Source organism: Varroa jacobsoni, unplaced genomic scaffold (genome assembly GCF_002532875.2).
Source record: "Varroa jacobsoni isolate VJ856 unplaced genomic scaffold, vjacob_1.0 scaffold_328, whole genome shotgun sequence".
Lineage (NCBI taxonomy): Eukaryota > Metazoa > Arthropoda > Arachnida > Mesostigmata > Varroidae > Varroa > Varroa jacobsoni.
Genome location: NW_019213230.1, coordinates 73,657 through 99,009, shown reverse-complemented (window position 1 = coordinate 99,009; position 25,353 = coordinate 73,657). Strand labels below are relative to the sequence as shown.

The 25,353-nt window shown below is 41.9% G+C and overlaps 1 protein-coding gene across 3 annotated transcripts in view; it reads right to left on the bottom strand.

The window, feature by feature from the left end:
- Positions 1 to 1,367: 1,367 nt before the first annotated feature.
- REPTOR (repressed by TOR) overlaps positions 1,368 to 25,353 on the bottom strand; it is a 68,118-nt gene continuing 44,132 nt past the window's right edge. For 2 of the 3 annotated variants that reach the window (XM_022831366.2, XM_022831368.2), the window contains exons 12-13: positions 4,327 to 4,440; positions 1,368 to 4,047 (exon numbers count right to left, since the gene is read on the bottom strand). In XM_022831366.2, coding sequence (XP_022687101.1) covers positions 3,953 to 4,047; positions 4,327 to 4,440 — 209 coding nt within the window. In that variant the 3' untranslated portion in view covers positions 1,368 to 3,952. The remainder of the gene's footprint in view (positions 4,048 to 4,326; positions 4,441 to 25,353) is intronic. The other variant, XM_086967871.1, reaches the window with a different exon arrangement.

The window sequence follows — 25,353 nt, the reverse complement described above, 5'->3', positions numbered from 1 at the left end:
CATTACTCTTATTTTACAAGCTGAAGAGCATGCAATCATCACTGACCGGCTAGCAGTTGTCTCGTGGCCTATTACATAACAGGTTGTTTTGTTTACAGTTTGTATCATGGACAGTTGCGGTATTCTGAAGGCTACTAACATGTGTCGAAGTGCTTGAGCTTTACTTAAAACTGTCCATCGCTGCTCCAGGTAACTACTTGCAAACAACAACAGGCAACGTACTGAATTGGTCTATTTGATCCGTATACAAGTCTCTTCAGCAGAGGATCAGTAGTAGACGTAATGTTATTTTTATATATATAATTTTCTCTCTTACCAGTTTCTGAGACAAGTTCTATAGATAGATTAACGCATCTTCGTACCATCTTCTACTGATATATGCATTCATATTGATGAATATATAGAAGTACATATATCTATGTACAAGTACAACGGGAGGCGAAGGAAATAAGTGAACAGATCCACGCATTTCACAGGCAAGGATCCGTGAACTCATTTTGTGTTATATATATGTACATGTGTGTTTGTGTATCGCTCGATGTTGTTTCTTTTTCAGTAAGTATTGATCGAGCACTAAAATATGGAACGACGTATCATTTACAGGCGTATAGACAGACGCACTTTCTGTGTGCATTTACACAGAAAACCCCGTTCGAATAAAACCGCTGGTACGAAATGCCTCGAATGAGCAATTGGACAACGTTTACTTATTCAAGCATAAGCTAGACACGCACGTAGTAACTTTTGCTCTTTTATAAACAGAAAGCGTTTTTTTTTTTGTGACGTATGATTCAAACCATTTTTTCACAGTTTACCTCATATTTAATTTGGTTTTTTTTTTTTTTTTTTTTGATTAGCAGACGCAGATGTCGTATTTAATTTGATCCTAAACGAGATGATGGTACAAAATCGGCTGCCTAGAAGTGTCGGCGTAATCAACATGGCTGTTCATTAATACTTTCCCGAGAGGTGCCTACGTTTTATAACGCGGTGTGGCGCCATTTTACCGTTATCAAAATTTTGAGATGGGTAAGAACTAATTGCACCTCGTGCATCTATCTCACAAATACAACATTTTCCAGCCCTTCAACTAAGGCATCTTAGCCAACAATAGACAAAATATTCATTGTGATAAACAAGCACTAGTTAGTGTTTTCTATCACATAACTTTTACTATATCATACAATATCAATGTTATTCATTGGTAAGGCCATAACTTCCGAGCAAAGACTGTTTCTCCTGGTCCTAAAAATGGATACTACTCATGTTATAGTTAGATAATGGAACCTCCCGTGTGCCATATAAGTACGACTATAGTAAATGTCACTTCATTATTTGAGCGATAAATCAATATTTACACTGGAGTATTTTGTTTATTCCGCAAACCATAGTGTTACCGGGTTGCTGCTTTTACGAGTTAATTTATTAGCTAGTAATATATTTTCGGTGCCTTAGCCAGTACGGAAAATAAAAAGAAAACTGGTCTGCATTATTACTCTAATAAGTCAATAAGTTAGCAATCATGAGCCTTGACGTATATAGACAAATGAAAAATATCTACACATGGACGCCACGTAAGATCATTTAGAAGGTTGGCTCATGAGGACATTTAGATTGTTCGAATCATATATATATATCGTATGCTAAAGAAGATGGCAATCTGAGACACATTATATCACACCTGACTTGAACTAACAGCCACGCAGTATATATAGATTAAATAGGTAGGTTCAATATATGCTACCCCCGATACAGTTGTGGCCACCGTTTGTCCTCTTTTTTGCGAAAAGCAATTTGTGAAATTAATTTAAATACATAATAACAAGCGTAATTTGTGTTACTCAGGCTTCTCAGCGTATTACCTACTATATTTTTACCTGTTCTCGGTGCTTGCTTAAGCTTGGTTTGCTATACACTATGCAAAAACATACTCAACAACGAATGAAAGAAATTTCGCCTTAGCAGCGTATCGTGTCGAATTTAGTCTATTTTAACCTAATTTCCAGCCTACCGAAGGATTTCAACAAGTATATAGGAGTTCGGTTACCCAGTCAAATTGGGATCATTTGCCAAAGATACCATTTTCGTAATAGATCTGGCTTGAAAGAATATATGCTTACGCAAACTTATCGGATGGAATAAGTGTAGGGCCGCAGTTCCTTGATATAAGCTAAGAAAAGTTGAAAAGCCCTGTCCTGTATCTAACAGATAATTCTCTTCCGACTATCGGTTATTCCCACCGTCTACTGCATAGGACATGTGCACAGACACAAGATATAGACAATATTTTTGCTAAATAAGCGCGTATTTTTTCTCCTAGCCGTTAGTGATGTCCTAATTTTACAAATCCCAATGAAAACCCTTCGACAGCGATGTTCACGTAACGTTATCTCTTAGAGCGGACGTGAAACTCGTTCATGCGACCAATACGTCATTGGCGTCGTTCCCGTCTCTACCAAGCTACTAGGTTGAATATTAGTATCATCCATCACTCTTCTTATCTTTGAGATAACTATAGTATTTTTCCGTTATCCTAAGCACTTCAGAAACAGCGCAGCCTTCTATAAATATTATCGCATAACAGATTAGAACAGCATGAAAACTTCACAGCAACAAAGCTAAAACATGAACAGGAAATTGCTTCTCATTATACCATTGACTAAATTGGGAAATGATGATTTGCATACAACAGTGCAAACGTGAAAAATTTAGATCAGCTGACGCTTTTGAAGGACGTCAAGTGGATCTGAAAAAGTGTCGTTACTTACGCGCTACTCCGGATAAAATTATATAGGTTCAGGAGCATTGTTCCATGTTCTAGGAACTCCTCAGCTTTCGATCAGCTGCTTTCGACGGAAAATAATAGGCCATAACGCCTTATGTTCTCAGATTTAGTACATCCTACGTATGCGAGATACTGGCCTACATGACGCAACGCTGATACGTTGACAAGAGTCATAACTACGCGTAATATTACATAAAGAACGCGCAAAATGGAGAAAACGCTACCTGAAGGTGTACCTACCTAACTTGATTGATGTCGACCTATTACTCAATGTAAGCCCATTGCCGAATAGAGGTTCTCTTTCATTCGTTAGAATTAGTCGTTAGTTCCCTGTCAGAGGCTGTTTCTAGTCAAGCTGGCCTCTGAAAGGGATAGCTTTGCAAATACAGGTTGAACTTTGATTTCAGCTTACATGGGTCTCGAATTGGGTCAAACAGCACACATTTTAAATATTCAACACACAATTATTAATTTTTAAATAATTTAACAATAGAAAAACAAAAGCCAAGCGATAATTGACACGTCATTCGTTGTCCTTGTTAAAGTAGGCGAAAATATGACGTAACCTGGAAGGACGACCTTAACTTGTAGGACAAATAAGTTACTTAGACAGGTACTGGCCAGCTAAACATTCGTGCAATTGATCGAGTCAATCATTGATATCTATAACTGTGTATGTGTACGTGTCAATCTATAAAGGTGTATATCTGCAAGCCTTCACTATAGACGCACCATCTGCATGTGGCTAATCGGCTTTCTGCTGCCAAGTGTTTGATAAAAACTCTTTTCGAGAGCCTGGCGGCTACATGATGATCATCGCCCACAAGGTTACACGACTCGTTGCAACATAGATCTCTGTCATAACTTCTCTATGCGCTTGTTTTCGTGTCGAGTCACTGATGATTGCGGTTCTATTGGGGGAAATCGTTGTTTTTGTGTACGTAACAATATGCACGCCTTGTTGATCCTCGATGTACCGTACAAGAACAAACCTCAGAAAGATTGCATTTGGCTTACTACCTGTCGATGATATTGATGATTACTGTGTGGCAAGTTTTGTCGTTCATAAGTTAAAAAAGTAAGGACCGAGTTGTTTTTATCGTAATGACGTTTCTCTTGCAGCTTGATGCTGGTAGTTACGGTGTTCATTGCTACCTCTCGAATTCCTCAAAGGTCAATACCGCCACGCGGAACCCCGGCGGCAACGTTACGTAAAATTCTGTTGACATAGTCTGCCGAGTGACCTGCTACACGGTGCGAATCTGTGAACGTTAACAAAACACAAACACAGAAGAAATGGCATCAGTCATCAATTCAACTGAGGCTGCATTCAAGCAACGCGAAATACGAACTTTGCTTTCATCAAATAAACTATTGTTCCAGAGTAAAGCATTGCGTTAACCTGTTCTACTGATAAATCAGCTTCGTTATTACATAACTACACTTTCTTCTTGCCATATAAGATTTAATATGCACACATTTGTATTGTATGGTTGTAGAAAATACGTGTACATGTTCAGCGTATTTGGGTACGTCCTTACCAGCCTCGTGAATGATCGCATCGAGTGTTTGTTTTTGCTCCTCAGGATTTACTAGGCCTTGCGCCTTCACGGTGCATAACTGCCTCATTTTCACAGTTGTCTCGAGGAGCCGTTCTGAAAGAGTTGCACATGATTATAGTTGGAAAAAAGATTTATTAATCAATAACTTGCTAATGAATTACACGATGCGGCATAATCGTGATGTCAGGGCAGTCTGAATTTAATTCAAGCTGTATTATAATACCGACTGACTGACGTAGTTTTTCATTGTTGTACCTCGTCAATGTTCGCAATTTAATTGCTGAACAAAGCTTTAGTAGACAAACATTTCTTCTTCCTTTAGAATCGCATCTTTAGTGATAAATGAACACTGGTAAGGAGAAAAAAATAAACGTAGATGATAGAACGTAACGATTCGGTGTATGAGATTTTGTAGGGGCTGCTTCTGGCTTTTGGACATCAACAACGGTTACCGAGTTACTGGGCAAAGATTTTTCCTTCTTTCCGCACTTCTCTTTGATACAAATTTATCAAACCCAGCTAGGTTAGATGTTTCCAATATTAAGACATAAGGTAGCGACCGGCCGTTCGGCCGGCAAGTACATCGACGTTTGAAGAAGGCATCCGTTATCGTGACGGGACTAATTACTAACGAAGCGCGCCCGAATCGAAAAGGGGACTTTGTTACATCGCCCTGCTCCCCACTAATGATCGGAGATGAGCCTTTGCTTTTCGATAAAAAGTATATTTTTTAAGTTGTCCCATTGAAGACATTTATTTGGCTTGTGGTATTCCAAAATATAGATTGGACTCGGACTTATTTGAAATCGTTTAGTGCTTCAATTTAAGAAGCTAGTGAACCCGTCTGCTTATCCTTTAGCTCGGGTGTCTGATATGCTACAATATATACATCACCTTTAGCGCCGATCGATATTGGCAAGGAGCGGATGATAAATCCTGCTACTAGCTATCGAGCTTTTATAACATAGAAATCTTATATACACTTTGGTCAAAAGAATAACTGGCCACCCTAGAGGAGGATTTATTTATCATTCTAAGTTTTTAGACAACATTGTGGATTGCGCCTCGCAAGCAGAGGTACTCCTGCGGCCTATGTTCATGAGTCGAAGGTTTAAACAATGCGGCTTCACTATAATTATCTCTTTACGTTATAGTCGCACGGGTAATTTAGTGGGCCAAGACCTTAGAAAAGTATTTGCATGCCAAACCTAACGAGTCGTTGGTTGAAGTCCTCTATGTACCTAATTGAGTGTCCTGCATGTCAATACTACTGCGAATACACTCGAATGAGACACATTTACGAGGGCAACCATATTTTGTTGATAGCCGACTGAGTATAGACTCTCTTTGTTTTACGATAGGCGTCTGTTAGCGGACGGCGAGTAAACAAATCAAAAATGGCTTGATGAATATGGAGCGTTGCGGTTACTACGTTACCGACGCACCTGTATCAGTAATAAAGCGTGCGCAGTAATTGTCAATAAAACCATTAAATTGCCTTGCCTCTACGAAGACCAAATACTATATACCATAATAGAAAAAAGGTCCTGCAGCTGTTAATGTTCTTGAAAGATACTGGCTTGTACCACCGCAGTCGTCAGCAGTCAACCACTGACCCTCCTTTCAACTCGCTCAATAGAGGGTACAGAACAGCGATGGGTGAATCGTACGTAAATCCAGAAATAGTTGGAGCTTGGATGGACGGCTAATTAAGAGCAACGTCACTCATTCAGTATGGCGCGCCGCGACAGCAAAAAGCTAAAGATAAAGTCACAGAGCAGCAGTGGTCCTCAATAACGAAAATCAGTAGCTAACATGGTATTTATCTCTCTGTATGGAGCTATGAATATTGGCTGCATTGGTTCCATTTCGTCCCTTAGGAACCTTAGTCGTCATGGCGTCCTGCCTTCCCGGTTTTTTGCGGTATTGGTGGCCTTCGACGTGCAACTTTTGTCTGTCCTGCTTTCACAAACACCTTTCTACGGGTCTGCTACTTGAGCGCCAGCCCGGCGACATATTGGATCGCTTGTCTTATAAAAGATGTTCCTTTACAAATTGCAACAGCGCATGTTTTCTGTGTGTTCGCTGTGCATGCTACGGCGCTGTCTGTTATTGGACCTCCTAGATCTCGTTCGTCGGAATCTTGTCTACCTAATATTGTATTTGTTCCATTTTTTTGGGTTAACAAGATGATATCTTGACAATGCTGCAACAACAATCCCAGTTTATCGACGAATAGGAGTAAGTTAATAGCAGCAAAACGACAAATTAGGCAAGACGACTACTAAAATAACAAGCTCATTACTATTAGGAGAGCAAGGTCTGTGACATACGAAATAAACTATTATCAGACAACTTCCGTCCTCTATGGCTTCGTAAGAAGCCTGCCTGGTACGTCCGCCATCGAGTTGATTATTATTACATAGAGATCATGATGCCAGAAGGTTGAACGTTTGTTGTTTTATCAAATAGCGCAATGCATCACTTGTAAATACAGAAGATGTCAAGCAATTTCTAGTATTTTCAACTAGTACAAACGGGAGTTTCCGACAACATTTACCAGTATAAAATCGTATGAAGGCGTTCAATAACAGCAGTTTCTGCATTTTCGGCCAGCTCGTACGAATCTTGTCGTTGTCCACATAAGCAGGCAGGCCGCGTTACCACAGTCCGTTGGCCACTCCCTCGCCCTTATGCCGCTCCTATGGCTGCCGCAGCTACGTTTCTGCCCACCTTTCTGCCCGGCCTACTCCCCCTCCCCTCGTCGCCTTCTCTACTGGTTGATCTACACCTATTTGCCAGGCCCCTCGCAGCATTGCTATAGCCGTAGCCTGTGGCGCTTGTAGACGACCAGTTCTACCGCCGGCCATCACTACCACCATATTAGCTACCCTCCCCCATTTCTACCCTTCCCTCTTCTATCCTCCCCTCCCCCGCCCCTTTCTCTCTGTCTTCTCTTCGTTTCTGTCTTTTTTCTTCATTCTCTTTTTCTTCCCTCCGTCGTTTCTTCGTTTCCTCCTCCCTTTGCTTAATGCTGCTGCTGCTCGCGCTAGCGAAGGACTTCTTCATGAGTTCAGCCTACGCATGCCCCTATAGAAAAAAAGGAGGCGAAAGAACGGAAGGACGCTGGCGACTTGCTGCTGCTGACGCCGCCGCCGCCGCCGTCCCAGCCGCCGCCGTGTAAGCGCTCTATCGTTCTTTCTCCGTTGGTCGATCTTTCTCGTACGATCACTGCCACATCGGCAGGAAAGTTGGTACAGCCATGTTTTCCGCGCGCTTGCTTAATATATAGTAGAAAGTACCCTTCCCAATAGGTCGACGGCGACACACATTGTTGTCTCTGTCGTAGTACGAACGCACGCTAGTACCTCGATGAAGTTCCTCGTACCTACTATGCGCACGCAATAAAAGCTCATATGGTGTATGGTATTTTGCTTCGACTTTAGTTGAGTACTGCTGCACCTAGTGGGTTGTACACTATCCAGGATGGTGCACGGCCCTTACCCTTGGCAATAGTTCGACCGCCGGGAATCGAGAGTGTCCAGTTGTGATGTGTTGCGGCTGTTGTTACTGCTACTGACCGGATCGGATGCAAGTGGAGAGGACACACCGGCGCAGCGTCCATTTCGGCCAATCAGAAACGACGATTGAGGGACAAAGCTGGCTAAGCTTAGAGCAGGAAGGCTCACAAGGAGTTTCAGTTGAGTGGGTACTGATGTGGGGTTATGTGGTACGCGATGAGGAAGCTGATTGAGGATGAATGAGGTCTTGCAGGTTTCCCAGACTCCAAAGTCTAATCGAGTTGGATTCACAATTTAGGTTTCGCTACTACATCACTAATTGTAGCAACTAGACCAGAGCTCTTCGAGCTAATCGACTATTCGACTTGCTAGCTAGAAGCTTGAATAGATGACGTTTGATCTCAACATCTTTTTCATGTCATCTCAAAAAATCTAGCAATTTATGCGTTATTTGTATATAACTATATGAGGCTTAGTCTACTTACTAAGCACGATACAGTTTCTTGGCACACTCAATTCTACCACAACATATAGTATTTTACAGTCAAAGAATGGAATCTGTATAGGCATAACCAAAGCCTCAATAGGTGTACACAGTAATAGTCATTCAACGCCTAACAGTTCCAGTCTGTCGTAAAATTGCAAGTTTCCACGATACATTAGTACGCAGGTTCTTATGCTACTGTGAACTTTCTGTTCATGCACGTAATGTAGGCGCCCGCAACATAGAGCAGAGCTCGCCTACGAAGTAAATAGCAAGAATATGAATGGATGTTCAGAATCGACCGTTCGCCACCGGTAAAACATTTGCATGCTGCCAACGGCTAGGCGGGACCAGATGCTTCAGATACGGTCCGAAGTCTCTATCGTGATAAGATTTGATGAGCATATTCGGTACTCTTTTTGTTAGCAAAAGTTAAGTTGAAAGCAAATTAATTTTGTATGGACGATACCACGCAGAAAACCAGCTGATTACTTCCAGTATTATCGGACAGTACGAACTTCTTTTTCGTATTTTCTCTCAATTTGATGATGGTGATACAAGAGACCGCCGTAGCGGTGCAGACGGTAGCGGGATTATGCATTTATACAAAGCGTTACCTTGCTGCCGCGAGCTTAACTTTCCTCGCGAGTCCAGCCTCATGTCCTCCTCGTGTGCACTACCGCCACCAGACTATTGCTGTTACTGATTAAAAGTATTGCGTGGCCGGCCACCTGTCCCCACAGCTCAAATATTCTAGACCCAGAACCTGTCCCTCTTTCTCCCCGCTCCCTCTTAAACTTCCGTGTTCAACGCTTTATCCACCCCCACATTTCCGGCGTGTCTGCTTTTTTGCACAACGTCCCCTTTCCTATTGAGCTGCACTAGCCATTTTGCCCTCTGTCGCCTGCTGGCGATGCCTCCACTGATGGTGGTGCGGCTACAATCGGTGCATACCCTCTTCTTTACCCTGTTCCACTATCATCCCTATTGTCACCTTCACCATACCGTTGTTGTAAGTGTCATGCACACTTTCAAGACCTTTAGTGGCTCAAGCAACTCGAAGAAAGTCCTTAAAAATTTGTTTAACTGATGAAACGATTCGAAAAATAACAACTTTAATAGGCATTCGACCACATAGAGGAACAGAATGGATTTTCGTATTATATCCGAGCATCGGATACAGTGGCTCCCAACATTCCGTACATTTTTTGATAATAGACGGTAATGTGCGGCTAATGATAAAACTAACTAAACATAATAATGTTTTCATTATAAACCAAAATGATTAGTCAATACTATTATATTGTAAAAAAAAAAAAAAGAGAAGAAAAAAATAGGAAAGTGCATTCATAAAGCCACGCGGAGAAATCAACCAAAAATTGCTTTTGACCTGCACAATAGGTTCTCGTGTTTTTCAAAGCTGCAACATTGATCTTTGTATCAATATTGACAGTGTTTTATGATACATAGACCGGAAAGACCCACAAACATAGCAAAGTTCGGTTCCTTCCTTATACAGTTGATAGAATAGGTTACGAAGTCCACTAATAAAATATATCGTGAGGCCAAATTCGACAGTGCAGTCAGTCACCCAGCGGTCCCAACTAACAAACCTTTGACATTTATTCGAGGGTTGTTAGCTTAATCCATTCAATTCACTATAAACCCACAATACAACTAATAAGCTCAGATACGAGGCGTTCTTGCCGTTTTACTTGAGATTATGGGCCAATCGTGGCTAATGGTAAGTGTTCCACTATTATATTGTATATCTCGGAACCTTGCTATCCAATGGTATTGCTTACGTTGAATGGTTTTCTACCTACTTCCTGACAATGAATGTAGCAAGGCCATACGGCGCCTCTTCTAATCAGATAGACTCGTACGCTCACAAACGGCCTTTTCCGGTTGTCGCTTCAACGGTATTCCCATACAGTGGAGACAATGGCCGTGGCAGCGGTATTAAGAAGCGGCGTGACCATTTTGAATTTCAAATCATTCTATCGACCAGCCTCTCTTCAACAAACGTAAGTCAGGAATCGTCGTGGATCGCTACAAACAAAGAACACTCACTTCTTCAGAATCTCTATCACTCAAAAATGAACTTGGTAGGCTAAGAATCTTCATCGCGAACGTGCGTCTGCGAAATACTCGTCGTGTACCCTTTCATTTGCGTAGCCTTTGTTATACAGAAATAACGAAAACTTGAACAAACTGCAAGAAATCAAGAGATTCATGGATGTGACCACGGCTCCTACAGGTTATGGCCTTTAGCGCCCTCATATTTGGGTCACTTTGACGTAATCTCGGTACAAAAACAAATCATATATACATAAACCTTTTGTTCGAAATCGACGGTCTACATTATAATGCGTTTCGATGCGGCTTCTCTAAAATCCCAGGAGTACTTTTATAAGGCAAACTCGAAGATCCTTCATCGGGTGTAGATTTAAAAAGCTTGAAAATGAATCAAAATGGCTAGAAAGGCCATTTTGATATATACGGAATGAGTGGCCGTTTTGAGGAGAAAAACATCGACTCGCAATCACACTGTTGGTATAAACTCCAGCGAGTAGTCTTCTCGAGACTTATCGCGAATTGCTGCACGTTCTAGGTTTACACGTACCAATGTCGCTTGACGCGTTGGTTACGCAACAACGATCACAAAATATCGTTGAAATATCTGCTGTTGTTTCGATACTGTTTTAGAAACAATTCCTATAGAAAAAGTTAGGACTTAAATGTCCCACTCCACATCCCCTACTCTATCCGAGGCAACAGAGTCTTAGCACAAAACTTCAGCAGAGATGTACTTCTCTACAGAGGGAATTCTGAAATGCAGTATTAGACTGGGATGTTTGCCAGCTCAGTCTTATCTGAAAAACGATCTAGTTGTTGCTAACGCTTTACGTAGATGGCAGATCAAGTGAATGAGTCGAAGATCGCTCAGCATCTTCCGACGCATATCTACACACGTTTTACACTTTGTACATTGCTGTATTCTTCAGCTATTGCTTATTAACACAGGTTCAGTGTGGCTCTTTGTAGTAGCCGATCAACGTAAAACAAAGATGGATTGCCAGCCTTCGCTTTCTGCGCCAACGGTGCGTCGTCGATATAGTCACTTTTCGTCGGCACTTATTCTGTTGTGGGAAGAATTCGTTCGTTATTGGCCGAGGTTTGCGGCAAAGTTAGTTGCAATGAGCCTGCTTCCAAAGACTGCCTACGACGGACGGCGACTAATGCTACTGCTAGTACTATTCTCACAACAGTCTTTCCGATCCGCTGTTGCTAGCAGCTGCTACTTCAGACGACGGTAGATGCTCATCTTCGAGATGGCACGAAGACGACTCGGTCGTCCCGCCGCCGCCGCCGCCACCGCCACCGCCACCGCCACTGCCACTGCCTTCGTCTTTCGGACTGATTCTTTGGATTCCCCATGTGTGAGGAGCTTCAGCCAGTGCACTTCACGCATATATCGGTAGCTCTTCATACGTCGAGGGAGAGATGTATCACACGTTCACATGTAGCGATGCTGTCACCGCACACTCGTGCTAATTTCGAAAAACCGCAGAACAGAGACCGAAGAGATGCGAAACAACACCGAGACGATAGTCTAGCTGGAGAAAGGCAAACTCACCTTCCACAGGCCATCGCGTATACACTTACTCACACACGTGACACGTACACGAAATTACCAACAACATTGACAGGACGGAGCCGGAAAAGAAACGATAAGTAGAAGGGAGGGCACACGAGGGCGACGGTGATAGAACGCACTAAGGTCGATGATAACGACGATGTTGAAGGCGATAATGCCTCTGCTGTTGCAGTTCAGGCCACGTGAAAACGCCAAAGACGGATGAGGCGGCCAACAGAGCTGAGAGGGATGTGTTATAGGGATGCATCTCCCTAACGAAGCCGCCGCTTGTTCCTTCGCCCCGTTTTTCATACGACCCCGTTACCACGTCTAATTTGTATACCTTGATTCCGATGTGCTGGCTCGCCTGCAGCGTTTCTAGCATTGAAAGGGTAAACTCGGGCACCAAGACACAGACAATGGTGGATAAGAACGGATATCGTTATATTATGCAATAATACCCGCAGAAAAGCGCTTTGAAGATTGTTGAAAGCGCGTGAGATCGATCGGCTGATTTACATCTTTCGACTTCAACTTGGTCTTCTTTTTCACTCATCTAAAGCTCATCCCATAGAGATGGCCATGAAGGCGATTGGGTTTTTTAGCGGAACTGTCAGTGTACAGTTCCGCTAAAAAACGCTAAAAAATTCAAATAGAGAAACAACCATAGGGTTATCAACTGCATATACGTCGATGATAACATAAGGGGCATCCGACTGGTCGTAGGGTTCATTACATTACAACAAGTTATTTGTTGTTTCATTACATATCACCCCAATTACGGGATTGTTAGTAAACGATTGCCAGTTAAAGTTCCACTAGAAGCTTGATTCCGTTATACAGTCGAGATAGAAATTCATAAGGGCAATTATTTGGCAAATATTTCAGAATTTCTCGACGCATTACATCTAGTAAATGTAATTAAGCCAATGCAGCTTCAGATGAAGAAAAAATATATTTCAGTTGGTTACAAACAGTCTCCGCTAGGGCATGGCCACGCGTCTCGTCTTCTTAGTTCATGGCTAGATTGAGCTGAACGGTAAGCAGTACGGCACGGAAGTAATTCCTTCAAAGGCTCATCAGAGTTAATCAACACCAACAAGCGGAAGGAAGAAGTTAGCGATGTTCTAAACAACAATCGGCTTAAATTGATGTAAGCATCTCGCTATGCACTCGTAGGTGTACCAAAACAATAATAGCAGAAGCAAAAAAGCTCCGACTAATACACAGACCTACAGAACTTCGCGGCTCGCGTGCAAACGAAATTAATTCGATCGTGAAGTTTTTTGAATAACACCGGAAGTTCTATGATCAATGAAGGTCGATAGGCCGCGCTTCAGTACAACGTTCGACTCGTCGAACTGAACGAAGGTAGGTGTCGATGAAGACAGAGCGACGAATACGAAAGTAGAAGACTGCATACCGATTTAAATAAATTGTCCTAAGTAATTATAGGCCCAATTGTAGTACAGTAAACAATACTGACAGTATAGATAGTAATTAATAAAGATCCCTAATGCTACTTTGTGTCACGCCTCCATCTTGACGTTGCTAAAATACTTTTTGCCCCGTTCTTCAATAACGCAAACGATATCCTCAACAATCATGGGTCTCCTAAAAAGCGATGCATGACTTAGCCAGAACGAAACCAAGTAGTGTGAACAAAGGGTGAGTAAATTAGATAATTGTCAAGCGACTTGAAGGAAGAGAAAATTATCCTTAGCGGCGACCATAACTGTCTATTGATAACGAATGTATTAAAAAGTATTTCCCTTGAAGATCGATTTGTAAATGTTAAAAGAGAAAGTTCTAAAAGTAGCAACCAGAAGTGTATCTCGGTGTTTGAATCTGTCAGCGAAATCTTTCAAGGTGATAATTTCATACGACCGATAATTTTTTTTTTGATCTCAGAAAAACCTGGTGAGCCGAGAAAGCATTACAGAGAACTACACACAACCCAGCCCAGAAGCTACTCGTTATGGAAACTGTGTGCCAGTGTTTGTGGCGATAAAAACAATTCGATGTACATATACATACATATACTCCTCGCATGGGATAGATGCGCTAAAGCTACGCCAACCTTCAGCCAACAATCAGTCCCTCGTCAATCATGAGTGATGTTCATTTAGCGTTTTCTTTCTATTAGTTAGACGCAAATGGTGCCACGCGATAATTGAATTTTAAAATTATCATAACAGTTCTATGCTCATAAGCACAAAAAGAAAAGCGGAAACGGAAGTAGCACACAACAAGAACAGAGCAGTGATGGGTGCTGCAGACGCAGTCAGGTGGGCCTAGATACGTGGTGAACGTGGACCAGCCTTATGCTATTCAAGATCGGATATGAACTAAACCGGCAGATAAGGAATGGTCGACATTTATAACATAAAAATAATAATTTTGTTGTTTCCGGTTTTATAGAAACCTGCGTGATTTGCTAGCTTACAGACATGTATAGGTAAACTCGCCGGATGGCAAATTCCCTTGTTCATCATTTAACACAAGCTAATTTTTTTTCATCCACCTTGCAAGAGCAAACGTCCTGTTCAGTATACGAGACATTCTTACTACGTTCAAGTCGAACTCGCTAGAAAAAAAGGACACTTCGTACAAAACGACGCAGGTCTATTCTGTAATTGAGGTTTAAAGGCGTCCGATACATACAGTCGACAAAGCGCCTATAACAATTGATGTATGAGCGATGACGACTGGCTGAAACCGGCTTAGCCTTTTTCCTTAATGTAGCAAAAAAATTGTTCTACGCTGTGTAGAGAAATCCTAGAAAGATACCGAGATCTGAACGGTTCACGTTTAACAAACGCCAAATTTGCTGCTCTGCTAACTTATTTATGCAAATTAGTATCAAAAATTTCATCAGATTCTATTAAAGGAACAAAATAGCGACAATGGATGCGGTCTCGCAAATGATGATCCATCCACCTTCTTCCCTAACTAAGCTGCTTAAGTTAGTCGCAAACTTAGCCATTAGTGTATATTAGACAACGATATACTTGAAAGCATACTTTTTTTAGTGCTTTTTGAAGATTGTAGTTATGTCGCTTGTGTATCTACTCTGTCGTTCGGTGCACTTTGCGCGTGCAAATGCGTAGGTTCCTATATATGTTAGTTACTGATATAGCTGAGTAGAATGTTTACGAGCGGAGACTACCAACAAAATATCACTGTGCCAATAAAGCCCGCAAATATTTAAAAAAAAAAAAGACAATTTACCTTTCTTTAAAGTACACAATTTTACTAAATGAACACTCTCCAGCCATGATACGCACGGCAAAACGTGGTTAGACATCACGACGTGCTGTCTTCTCGTGTCTCTATCGTTCTAAATTTTTGACCCCTACTATCCATTCAGAGTATCTATCTGTCATCCTTTTTAGCTACTTGTACCAGTCTGTCATCACCGTTATTGTCCATGTTGACTGAAATCTGTATCCTGAACAAAGTTTTGCGGCTACAGGCAAACAGAACTAAATTCGGATAGGCATAAGATGACCGTCACCTTCTACCAAACAGCTTCCTATTTATAGAATAGTTTAAATTTCCGCTCTTCGGGTCCATTAGCGCAGTCACTTCTATAGGACCTCTCCATAGCTTAGTTACATCGAAATGCCTTCGCACCCTGTTCCTGCTTAATACAGCCCTTAATATCTCAACTATTCACTGCGCTTCATTATCATATATTTGGCTACCATTTGTTACTGTTATAGACGACGCTGTTCAACGACATTGTTCAATGATCCTTAGATCAGTTGGCTGGCAGAACAGTAACTAATATAAGGTGAAAATAAAACTATTAAATTCCCCACGTCGGCGGCACATTACCAGTCATGCTAACTGTTTAATAAGCATGAGTTGAACCACTACCGCACAGATGGAAGTTGTTGTGTGCATGGACAACCAGGGGCAGGCATTTCATTTTACCCCCACCCCAATAAAACTTTAAAGGGGGCAAAATCTTACCCGCCATAGTGGCGAGGTAACTCTAAGAAGTTACTTACACAATAAAAATAGTCGGTGTCCGAAAAAAAAAAAGTCTAGTTGTTCTCTATAGTAAAACTTTTTTTCAATAGTTCAAATGCATAATTGAAAAAGAAGAATAGAGAAACCGAAAGGGTGAACAGGACAATTTTAAGCATAAACTACTTTCAATTAAATGGTAAAATGAGCTACAAGCTAAACGTATGCGAGATAAAAATAGCTTCAGCAAGGTACCACCAGGTGGGCCGCTTACCTGCCCATCTTAGCTTTAGGTACTTTCTTAAGACCTAATTATGGGTTTTTCCAAAGCTTAGAAATTAGCAAATTAAACATTTTGAATATCTTCAAAGTACGCAATATTAGCAGACGGAACTTGATTAATATCTAAATCAAATCTAGTTATCTGTGTCTACTATAATGATTGGTTATCGTTAAAAAGTAATGAGTTTAGATGCAGAGGCACTGTGCAGAAGTAAAAGTTAATGCGCAATGACTAAGTTCTTATTTTCAAAAGTGAACGCAACGGTGGAATTCATCAATAGCCGATCATATTTTAACGACAGAAATTGGGAACGAGAACATCATCGAGGAGATGAGCAAAGCGGAAAAACATCTTGCTATAAATTCGGTTGCTATTTGGAAAATAGGACACGGACATTGCACTCCCTCTTAGCTCTATACGGAGATTCTCGAGCCGCAACTACTATAAAATTGGCGGAGGCAACATTTATTGTTGGAGGCAACAAGCAACTTTCCACGAACAGGGTTCGAGATGGATGGATGGATGGAGACATGGGTGGTGTTTTCCAGGGCCAATCTGTGCTACCTTCACCAACAGAGGACTCGTCTGGAGCACATTGTCGCTATAAACGAAACATCGCACCCACCAAAGGGGGATCAAGCGAAACAAAAATAGTCGACTCCAATGGCAGCATTCAGTAGGTTCGCCTGAGAAGGAAATCGTTTATGCTCCTAGATATCTTAAATTGGCTTGTTCGTCCAAAATCTTGTGTGGCGCAGCAGTCGATGACACAGTTTGGCTACCCGATAACAGGACACTATTTCATGGCGGCCTTTTACGGCTCACCAATGCTGACAAGTATACGTCGGTTGAGAACTTTAAGCACGTTGGCTTAATATATAAACGGAGATAAATATCAAAATATGTGCATTCCGCGGTTACAAGATTTTCGATTTTCCGAAAACGCCCCGAGCCACCTGATAGATACACGTGCGTTCTGATAAACAAGATGCACGAGATGGTTGCTATGTCATTTTGAATTTGAGTTGACTGAAATTTTATACAGTAGCAAATTGCACCACCATTACAATCATTTCATTATCTTCCTTCTTAGTCTGCTCCATCGCTTCTTCATACTCTACGATCTTCTTATGCTCTTCCGTTGAGAAGACTCTGTTGCTTTACATTGCGTAAGCGCTGCAACGCATTCGCGGCACCGATACAATCAGAGCTTATATCTCATTCGAACTATGCGCATTTGACCTTCTCGGTCAAATACACACATTGGCAGACCTGAACATCGCCGCCATCATGATTGCCACAAGCGTCGCCAGCGCCAACGACGACACTTACCCGAACTAACACTGAATGTTGTGGACATAGGCAAACAGACAAGGGCCGCCTTCTTTTTTTCGCCTCTCGTTTTGGTCTCTTCCCGACGCCCCTTTCGCAACGCATTGCAATCGAATTGGCAATCTCAACCGGCAAATTATCAACCCGATCTGCTTCTACTGCCACTATCGTCAGCGTACTTCCTCATTAATCTCCTCTGTCCCCAATCGAAACTTCCATATACCTCCAAATTGGCCAGTCCATCCCGTACTGCCATTTGGGGAGAGGTTAGCGCGGTGTTGCTGGATCCTCTCTTTGCGTGTCTTTTTACAAGGATGCAGGAATAACAGTTCCACTAAATGCAGTAAAATTCAACCTCAGAATAAAAGATATAGATCGTCAACGTCTACAAGCGCTTTTGCCTGAGATGTGTAATTAGCTGTAACTATGTATGTAAATTATCTCACTATTAAAGGACCTGGATTGAAGTAAATTTATTGTAAGCAGCGGGATTTTTCTACCTACGACCGATCCCTCGGTGGGGTTCCCGGCTTTTTCTCTAGTTGGTAGCCTCAATTGCTTATCTTTCTGTAGCCTTCTCTACTTCTCGGCGCCGCTTTGCGACTACACGAAAGGGCTAGAACGGGGGGGACGGGGGGACGGCATAGTTACTCCCCGCTCTTTTTCCCGTTCTATCGCGGTTCTTCTGCCGGCTCATTTCGGTGTTTTATTCTTCCGTTTCTCTCTTCACCAGCCTTTTATTCGTTCGTCGTACGTTGCCTTTTACTTCGTTCTCGGCGATTCTTTTTTTGCCGGAGAAGCCGCTGAACCCGTCAGCACGCACAGCATTACCACTAGTGGCGCCATGTCTGCCGCGGCCGATTCCACTGTCTCCACTGCTACTGGTGGACTTCTTGTTCTCGAAAGCAGTGTGCCGTTGCAACTGGTTTCCACCGACGGAACAATCGAAGGTTCTCTGTTCCTCCTTCAATTTGTCCTTCTTCCCTGACGATTCTATCGTCCCGCCTCTAGCGGAGTGTCTGTCGGTGTAGGCTCGATTCACTCATTGCTTCGTTTCCAAAGATAGATGTGCCGATGATGATGGTGAACGAGACAAAATTACGCCGACGAGCTGGCGCATTTCAGCTTTTTGCGTTCTGCCACTAGACCTGTTTTTGTTTAGGACAAGAAACCCCACGAAGCTATTCCAGCCGCTCAAACAAAAAAAAAGCACCGGCCCAATATTATAATAGAAATAGAGCTAGAAACCAAAGTACATATCGACGTAATACGTTAGAACTCGACACATAGAATATGAGGGGCGAAAGCAGATATAGAGGGTGTCGACAAACACAGATTTGTTCGACCTATTTGGTCATATGTTTCATAGTAACAGTTCAAGCTGTGAACACCTTACATACGTCATGCACGTACTTCACGCAAGTCTCTATTGTTTATCCTACACAAAGGATGATAATCAAACAGTTCAGCAGTCAGAAGCGCGCCAGCCAATAGTGTAAGTAGACGTTTAATTACTCCAAAAACAAAACTGTCTGTTTTAAGCTGTGTTGTTAGCTTAAGTGTTGAAATTGAACAGTATTTTCTACCGTTTAACAAGGAACATGTGTTTTTTTAAGCATAACTTCTTGTTTGTATCTCTGTATCGTTGATATGGGTACGAAAGACGAAAACTCTTCAACAGAATATTCAAATCGGCCCCGAATGGTTGTTACGTTTGACACTCCGAATTGCCATTCTTATTGCTTTAGAACCAAATCCTTTAGTGGAGGGGGGTTAAATCAATAACCTGCCACCATATCTAGCTACCCCGCTAATACGGTGCGTACGTTCCCGTAGTTTGAGCATCGGCCTGTTCGCAGTGCCTAGAGTAAATATACCTAGTTCATTCCGACAGTTCTTATCTGTCCTGTGTCTACCGTAGTTTGCCCTCTCCTTGCCTCCCATCTTGATGTACACTTGTCTAAGTAACCAAACACGAAACAAATTCGATTAAACATGACTAACTTTGCAACTTAAGATGTCAGTTCTATTTGACATGCCTATGTTAGCTAGACAAGTTCGCTGTAACTACATTTCACACGTTCCTGACAGGTTAATTTACCCGTCGACAATATGGCCAGGTTCGCGCACCCTTCTGTGACAACTTTTGCATTGTTATTGTTTTTTCTTCTTGAATCGTAATACTACAGTGTGGAAACTGGATCAGTTAAATGGCCACTGGTTCTATTCTCGCACGATTGGACAAAAAGCAACCATTTGAATTCGGAAAGGAAAGTCAAAAAAACGAAAATTGAAGTATGTGCCGTTTTTCAAAACTAGATCGCTTTGAGGCCACGCATTTCAGGCAACATGAAGGTCTTTTAGAAGCTGAGACTTAACAGTGGTAATTATAGGAATTGCTGTAAAAATTCGCCGCGTCTTACAATTTACGATGGCAAAGTTTATAACAAGATGTGTTGTCGAAAGAAACGCCTAAATACACTTTTTGTAGTGGTCGACCAGTCACGAAAAAAGTCGATCAAATTTCGCGAAGGCCGTCGAGCGAGTAGTAACGATACCGCTAAAGTACCACACACCCATCACCGGACAGATTTCTAGCACTTGAACGAGGCTGATTGCAAAAGAAGGCTCGATGTTTGTGTTCTACACGAGTTGACACAAAATAAGTCACCCGCTCATATTTCCATCAGCGAAACGTCACAGAAATGCTATGAAACGGAACCGTCTTTAAAGCAGTCGATTACGGATGATAAAAATAAAGATCACGTATGATCATACGCAGGCAACAAAAAAATTAAAAAACGTGCTTTATGTTTGATGGGATTGGAAACAAATCGAATTATGGGTCGCTGCCGCCTGCCGAAACGACTGATTCGAATCTCTAATCTAAAATAACAGGAAGTAAACAGAAAATAGATCGTGTTTCACCATGACAACACCGGACCACTCGCATCTTAAGCTGCCCAATAAAAACTTCTACGGGAGATTTTAATGCGTCCGTTGTATGACCTGGCTCTTGGACCATCAGGCTCCCATTAGTTTCAGTCTCTACAGAACTCCTTGTTTTAATTTAATCTCAATGGAGGGATGCACAAACGGTTTGTCACAATTTTTCGCTCAGAAGCCGCAGAAGTCCTACGGGATAGGGTTCAGCCGTTACCCGAAAGACGGCAAAAGATAATCAATATATTTAGTTTAGTAAATTTTAGAATATTTGTTTCAACTTCAACTCGAAAACAAGTAATACTTTTTCGACGATCTAATATATATACTGAATTGGGATTTTTTTCTTAGATGCTGTTTCCATGTGTGCGAAAAGTGTTGCTCTCTTATAATCATTACAACTTTGATCCACTTTCACAAAAACAGATTCTCCTTTTAAATCCAAATACGACTTTTTAATGGTTACTATACGTCAAGCGGCATTACTAGGTGTGAACTCTAGTTAACAGGGTCGCTCAATAATGCAAGGGCTTAGAAGGTCCAGAAAATACTAAATAGAGCAAAAAATTTCAGCTTATCCAGATGACCTAATTGGCAATCCATTATTTCCTCTCCGAAACGGCCTTTCACTCCTTTACCAGGTATTCAGATGTGTCAAAAATGATTTTGGCCCAGCGCGAAGAGGTTGAATAATAGCTAATCTTTGCTCAAACTGTGAAAATGGCGCACTACGTTCTGCCAGGACGAGTTTGCTTTTTCGTTCTGAAGGGAACCGGCTTTCTTTTGGTACAAAGAATACTAGATGCACGCGTGGATAGTACGGCCTACAGCCCTTCACAGTTTATTCCGATCTAGGTGTTTTATCCTGTGTAGTTTTTGTGTGTCATGTCAAATGTCTAAATCTGACTAATCATGAAGCATCTAGCGTTGGATGGAAAGTTGCGGAAAAATATCTAAGAAAAGACTTTTCACTTAAGGAAGGTTGTTCCAAACAGACACTTTGTCTCCACGCTGGCGTCGAATCCTGCCGATTCATAGGATAGGCAGACGAAAAAATCAGCGAATGCTTGCTATACGTCTTTATGCAGCATCTTTGCCAGTTCCGAGTACGTTTGCTAGCAGCTAGCCTGCGTCTCGGATACCCTAATGTGATTAGCGCCCATATATATTTGAAGACGATATGCACTGCTACCGTAGAGGAGCGCTGTTTGAGAGCAGCGTATGTCCCCCATACATTTCTTCTTCTTCTTCTTCCTCTTTTTCTTTTAGCTCACCTTGCACACTTGCCTTCGATACACGGGACATTTCCTTATAATAAAGAAGAGCGAGATGGACCCTCTAGGGGTGCTTGTACACAGGTTCCTCTTATATTATCATGAGTCGAATCTTCCCCGGTTCCGAGTCTCAATCCTCATTGTGGCTGTTTTAGATTGGAAAATAGGAGATGGTCACACCTGTAGACAGCTCGAGTGTTGTAGCCGTTACGGCCATTTTGCAGATCTTATCCTCTTCGTATCAATGTGAAGGTGAAGAAAATGTGCTAGAGGCTGTTAGTACCACAACTGTGGTGCTAATGGCGCTCCTGGTCTTGGCGATAGCCACTACCGATCGCAGAAATGTAGAGTTCGGTGCGGCGGGGTAGTTTGCCTGGTGCATTCACCAGACCAGCGACAGAGATTAAAGACAGCGATAGATCTAAGCAAAAACTACGAAACAGAAGCATGGGACTCTTTAGCAGTTGGGTAGCTGTGTAACTCTCAAGCATGAAAAAAAGCTAAGTTAAAAACACTCTGCTTATATTTTGCTTCTTAAAAAATGCACATATATAGATGAAACAAATGCTTAAAAATATTTTGCTCCTTCTTCCAAAAGGAGAGCAATCATATAATCATATTTCATGTATTAGATCTTGTAACTTTGACCGCCATGGTTACAAAGTAAAGTGAAGTGAAGTGATAGGGTTTGCTACACACCGATGGAAGCTATAGGTACGTGTCTATACCAGCTGATTTTTAGGTAAGCGCAAAGCAAGCGTTTCTCCCATAGGCAGGATGTGCGCGGTTCGCGGAAGCGCCACCCAGATGTCCAATCCTAATGTCTAACGGTTAGATGTCGACAATATTGTTACTGCTTCAGCTATTTCCCATGAACACATCTACCAGCTAAGTAGTAGGCTCCTAAAAATAGGCCCATTGTCAACTCCAACTGTGTCCGAGCCAACAAAACGGAGACACAGGAGTCGGAGGTGGCTGCGGGACACGATCGGCAACCCTCACTTGAGCAAAGCAATCGCCGCTACATCTACACTCTGCTACTAAATATGGATGTACAGCAATTAGAAATTGAAGGCGCAGAAGCAGTTTTGTCGGAACCATTTCAATATCTGCGATATATTCAGATTTAGTGTTTCCGTAGAGTTTTACTGTCCGAAAATAGTATTCCACAAGAGATCGTAATATACGCGTCTGCTTATTTAAATTAATTTTCGCACGGTTCAGGGAATGAGCAGATATTAGCTGTTGTCCAACACCTTCGCGTCAGGTGAACATGGGCTACCCAGAAATTGCCATTTACCTCATTGCGACCTAGAGTAACTGAACTACTGACTCAATACAGTAGAACTGGAAGAACGTGATTTAAAGCGTGTGCTTTAAGCACTCAAGAACTAATTTAAAAGGCGCAAAAGGGCATTCTTTAGGCCCTGGTGTTTCGATTTAACGTAGCGGGTTCTTAGATCGGGCCTAGATCGTTAACGAAAGCTTCGGAGACAAGCCAAGCCTGATAGTAGTAGCAAAATCCAACGGAAACTTTTTGAGAACGATAAAGCTAAAGAACTTCATCGATGTTATTTTCGCCTGAACTCCTCCAAGCGTGAACAGTAGGTTGTCTTTGATTCCTCAGCCATAGTAATAGATTTATCGCAGATACAAAAATCAGTCACAGAAAGGACTGATGGCTTATTTGCGGTCCAAGCAAGGTTCTCATTGTGCGTAACACAGAGACCATGTTCTGAGTGACATGTCTCATGAAGAAGGCATCGTATTTCCACGCTACCTTCAGAAAGGCGTACTCGTCATTGAAAAATGTATTTGAATATTCTAAAACCTTAAATGAGACCATAGACGATTAGTTTGATGGATGGTAAACTATACAGTCTTCATCCGGATGCGCGCCGGCTCATACGAGCAAATAAATACAGGACTGACTGACTCGGCACGTTCTGTAGGGCCGTCGTGCAGCTCACATTTGAATTCGTTGGGTCGACTTGCGTCAAGGTTCCCCGCTAACAGAAACAGCGAAGCCAGCCCTTTAACAGTCGTCGATTACAGTAATATCACTAATAGTAGTTGCACGGGTAGCAGGTATTATTTAAAAAAAAAATTAAGATAGTCCTAAACTAGGGAGTCTGGTACTCGAATGTTTATTATCACAATGCTGAACAACAATGTCAGCATCGAGAACAAAGGTGGGACATTACAAGGCTTCCCGTATTTTGCAAAGATCCAGGAACCATTTCACTTCGAACGAACGAACCTAATCGACGGGAGACTATGGAAGGGACCATAGAAACGACGATGCAGGAAAACGGAAAGAGGCTTTCAGTCGAAAGCGTCATCATGTAGATCTATCTGCGGCGCCAGTGTGTGAGGGGCAACCTTTACTGTCTTTCCTGTTCCCGCTTCGGCTGCTGTTTAATCAATTATCTATGCACCACCACCATCCTCTCGAAAGACGGATGAACTAAAGAAACATGGTAGTACCCAACGTTAACCAGCGGACCATCATTGAGAAACAGCCTAGACGATCTGTGTCACATAAACCAGTCTACGCGGCGGCAACAGCTAAAAAGTACTACTGATGTCTAAATATAAAGAGAAAAAGCTATGAAAATGAGATTTTCTCGGACAATTTTGCTGGCAATACTAAACGCAATAGACTAGAAAATACAGACCTGATCTTGAAGGACTTCCGAAATACTTTATAGGAATGTAAACCAATACAAGGTAATAGCTATTATTAAGATTTTATGTGATTCAGGTCGTCCTAATATAGATGGCTTTAATTTATGCTGTTTAATTGGGCGAAAATTAAATAGCGAAAACAAAATAATTAAAAACAACGATTTCTGTAGCCATCGGTTTGAATGCCAAAAGTGAGCGTTCTTCCTTTCAAACTAATGACAATCGAAACTTAGCTAAGTTTATCCTGGAGAACGTTTTGTGGTTCCCCTGAGAAGCACACTGTTTTTTAAACACTGGCCGACGATCTACCAGTGCACCTCTTTCTAAGCGAACCAATTCACCAGTGAGACGCGTGTTGAATATTTTTCTAATATTTTCTTCCTCCGGTTGGATAGGGGCGCCATCATCAGCGTCATTGTCACCATCAGATCAGTTTCATTAATCTTTGCGGCAGCCGTTTCCTTTTTGCAGAACTCATCGCAGAAATCTCTTCATTTTGTGCTTCATCACCTTACTACGCCTAGTTTTTTTTGGACAACGAATTCTGCTTTAAAGAAGCTGCCCAACTTTCTTATTACTAATATTATATATATATATATATATAAAGAACCCTGCTTTATTGACGTACATTGCTTCTGGTGACAGTATAGCGATAGCCTTTCTATCGCTATCGAAGATTATCGCAAAAAGAACCGTCTATATTTCAGCCTATATCGTCTTTAGATTTATAGTATGTTGACGATGAAATTTTCATGGACTCGCTTTGTTACAAAATTGTTAGCAAACGTTCGTTCTGAAATCGGTGGAAGCACATCCCGTAAGCCTAGAATCTCATCAGGCTTAATGTACGTGTTGTTTTGTGTATT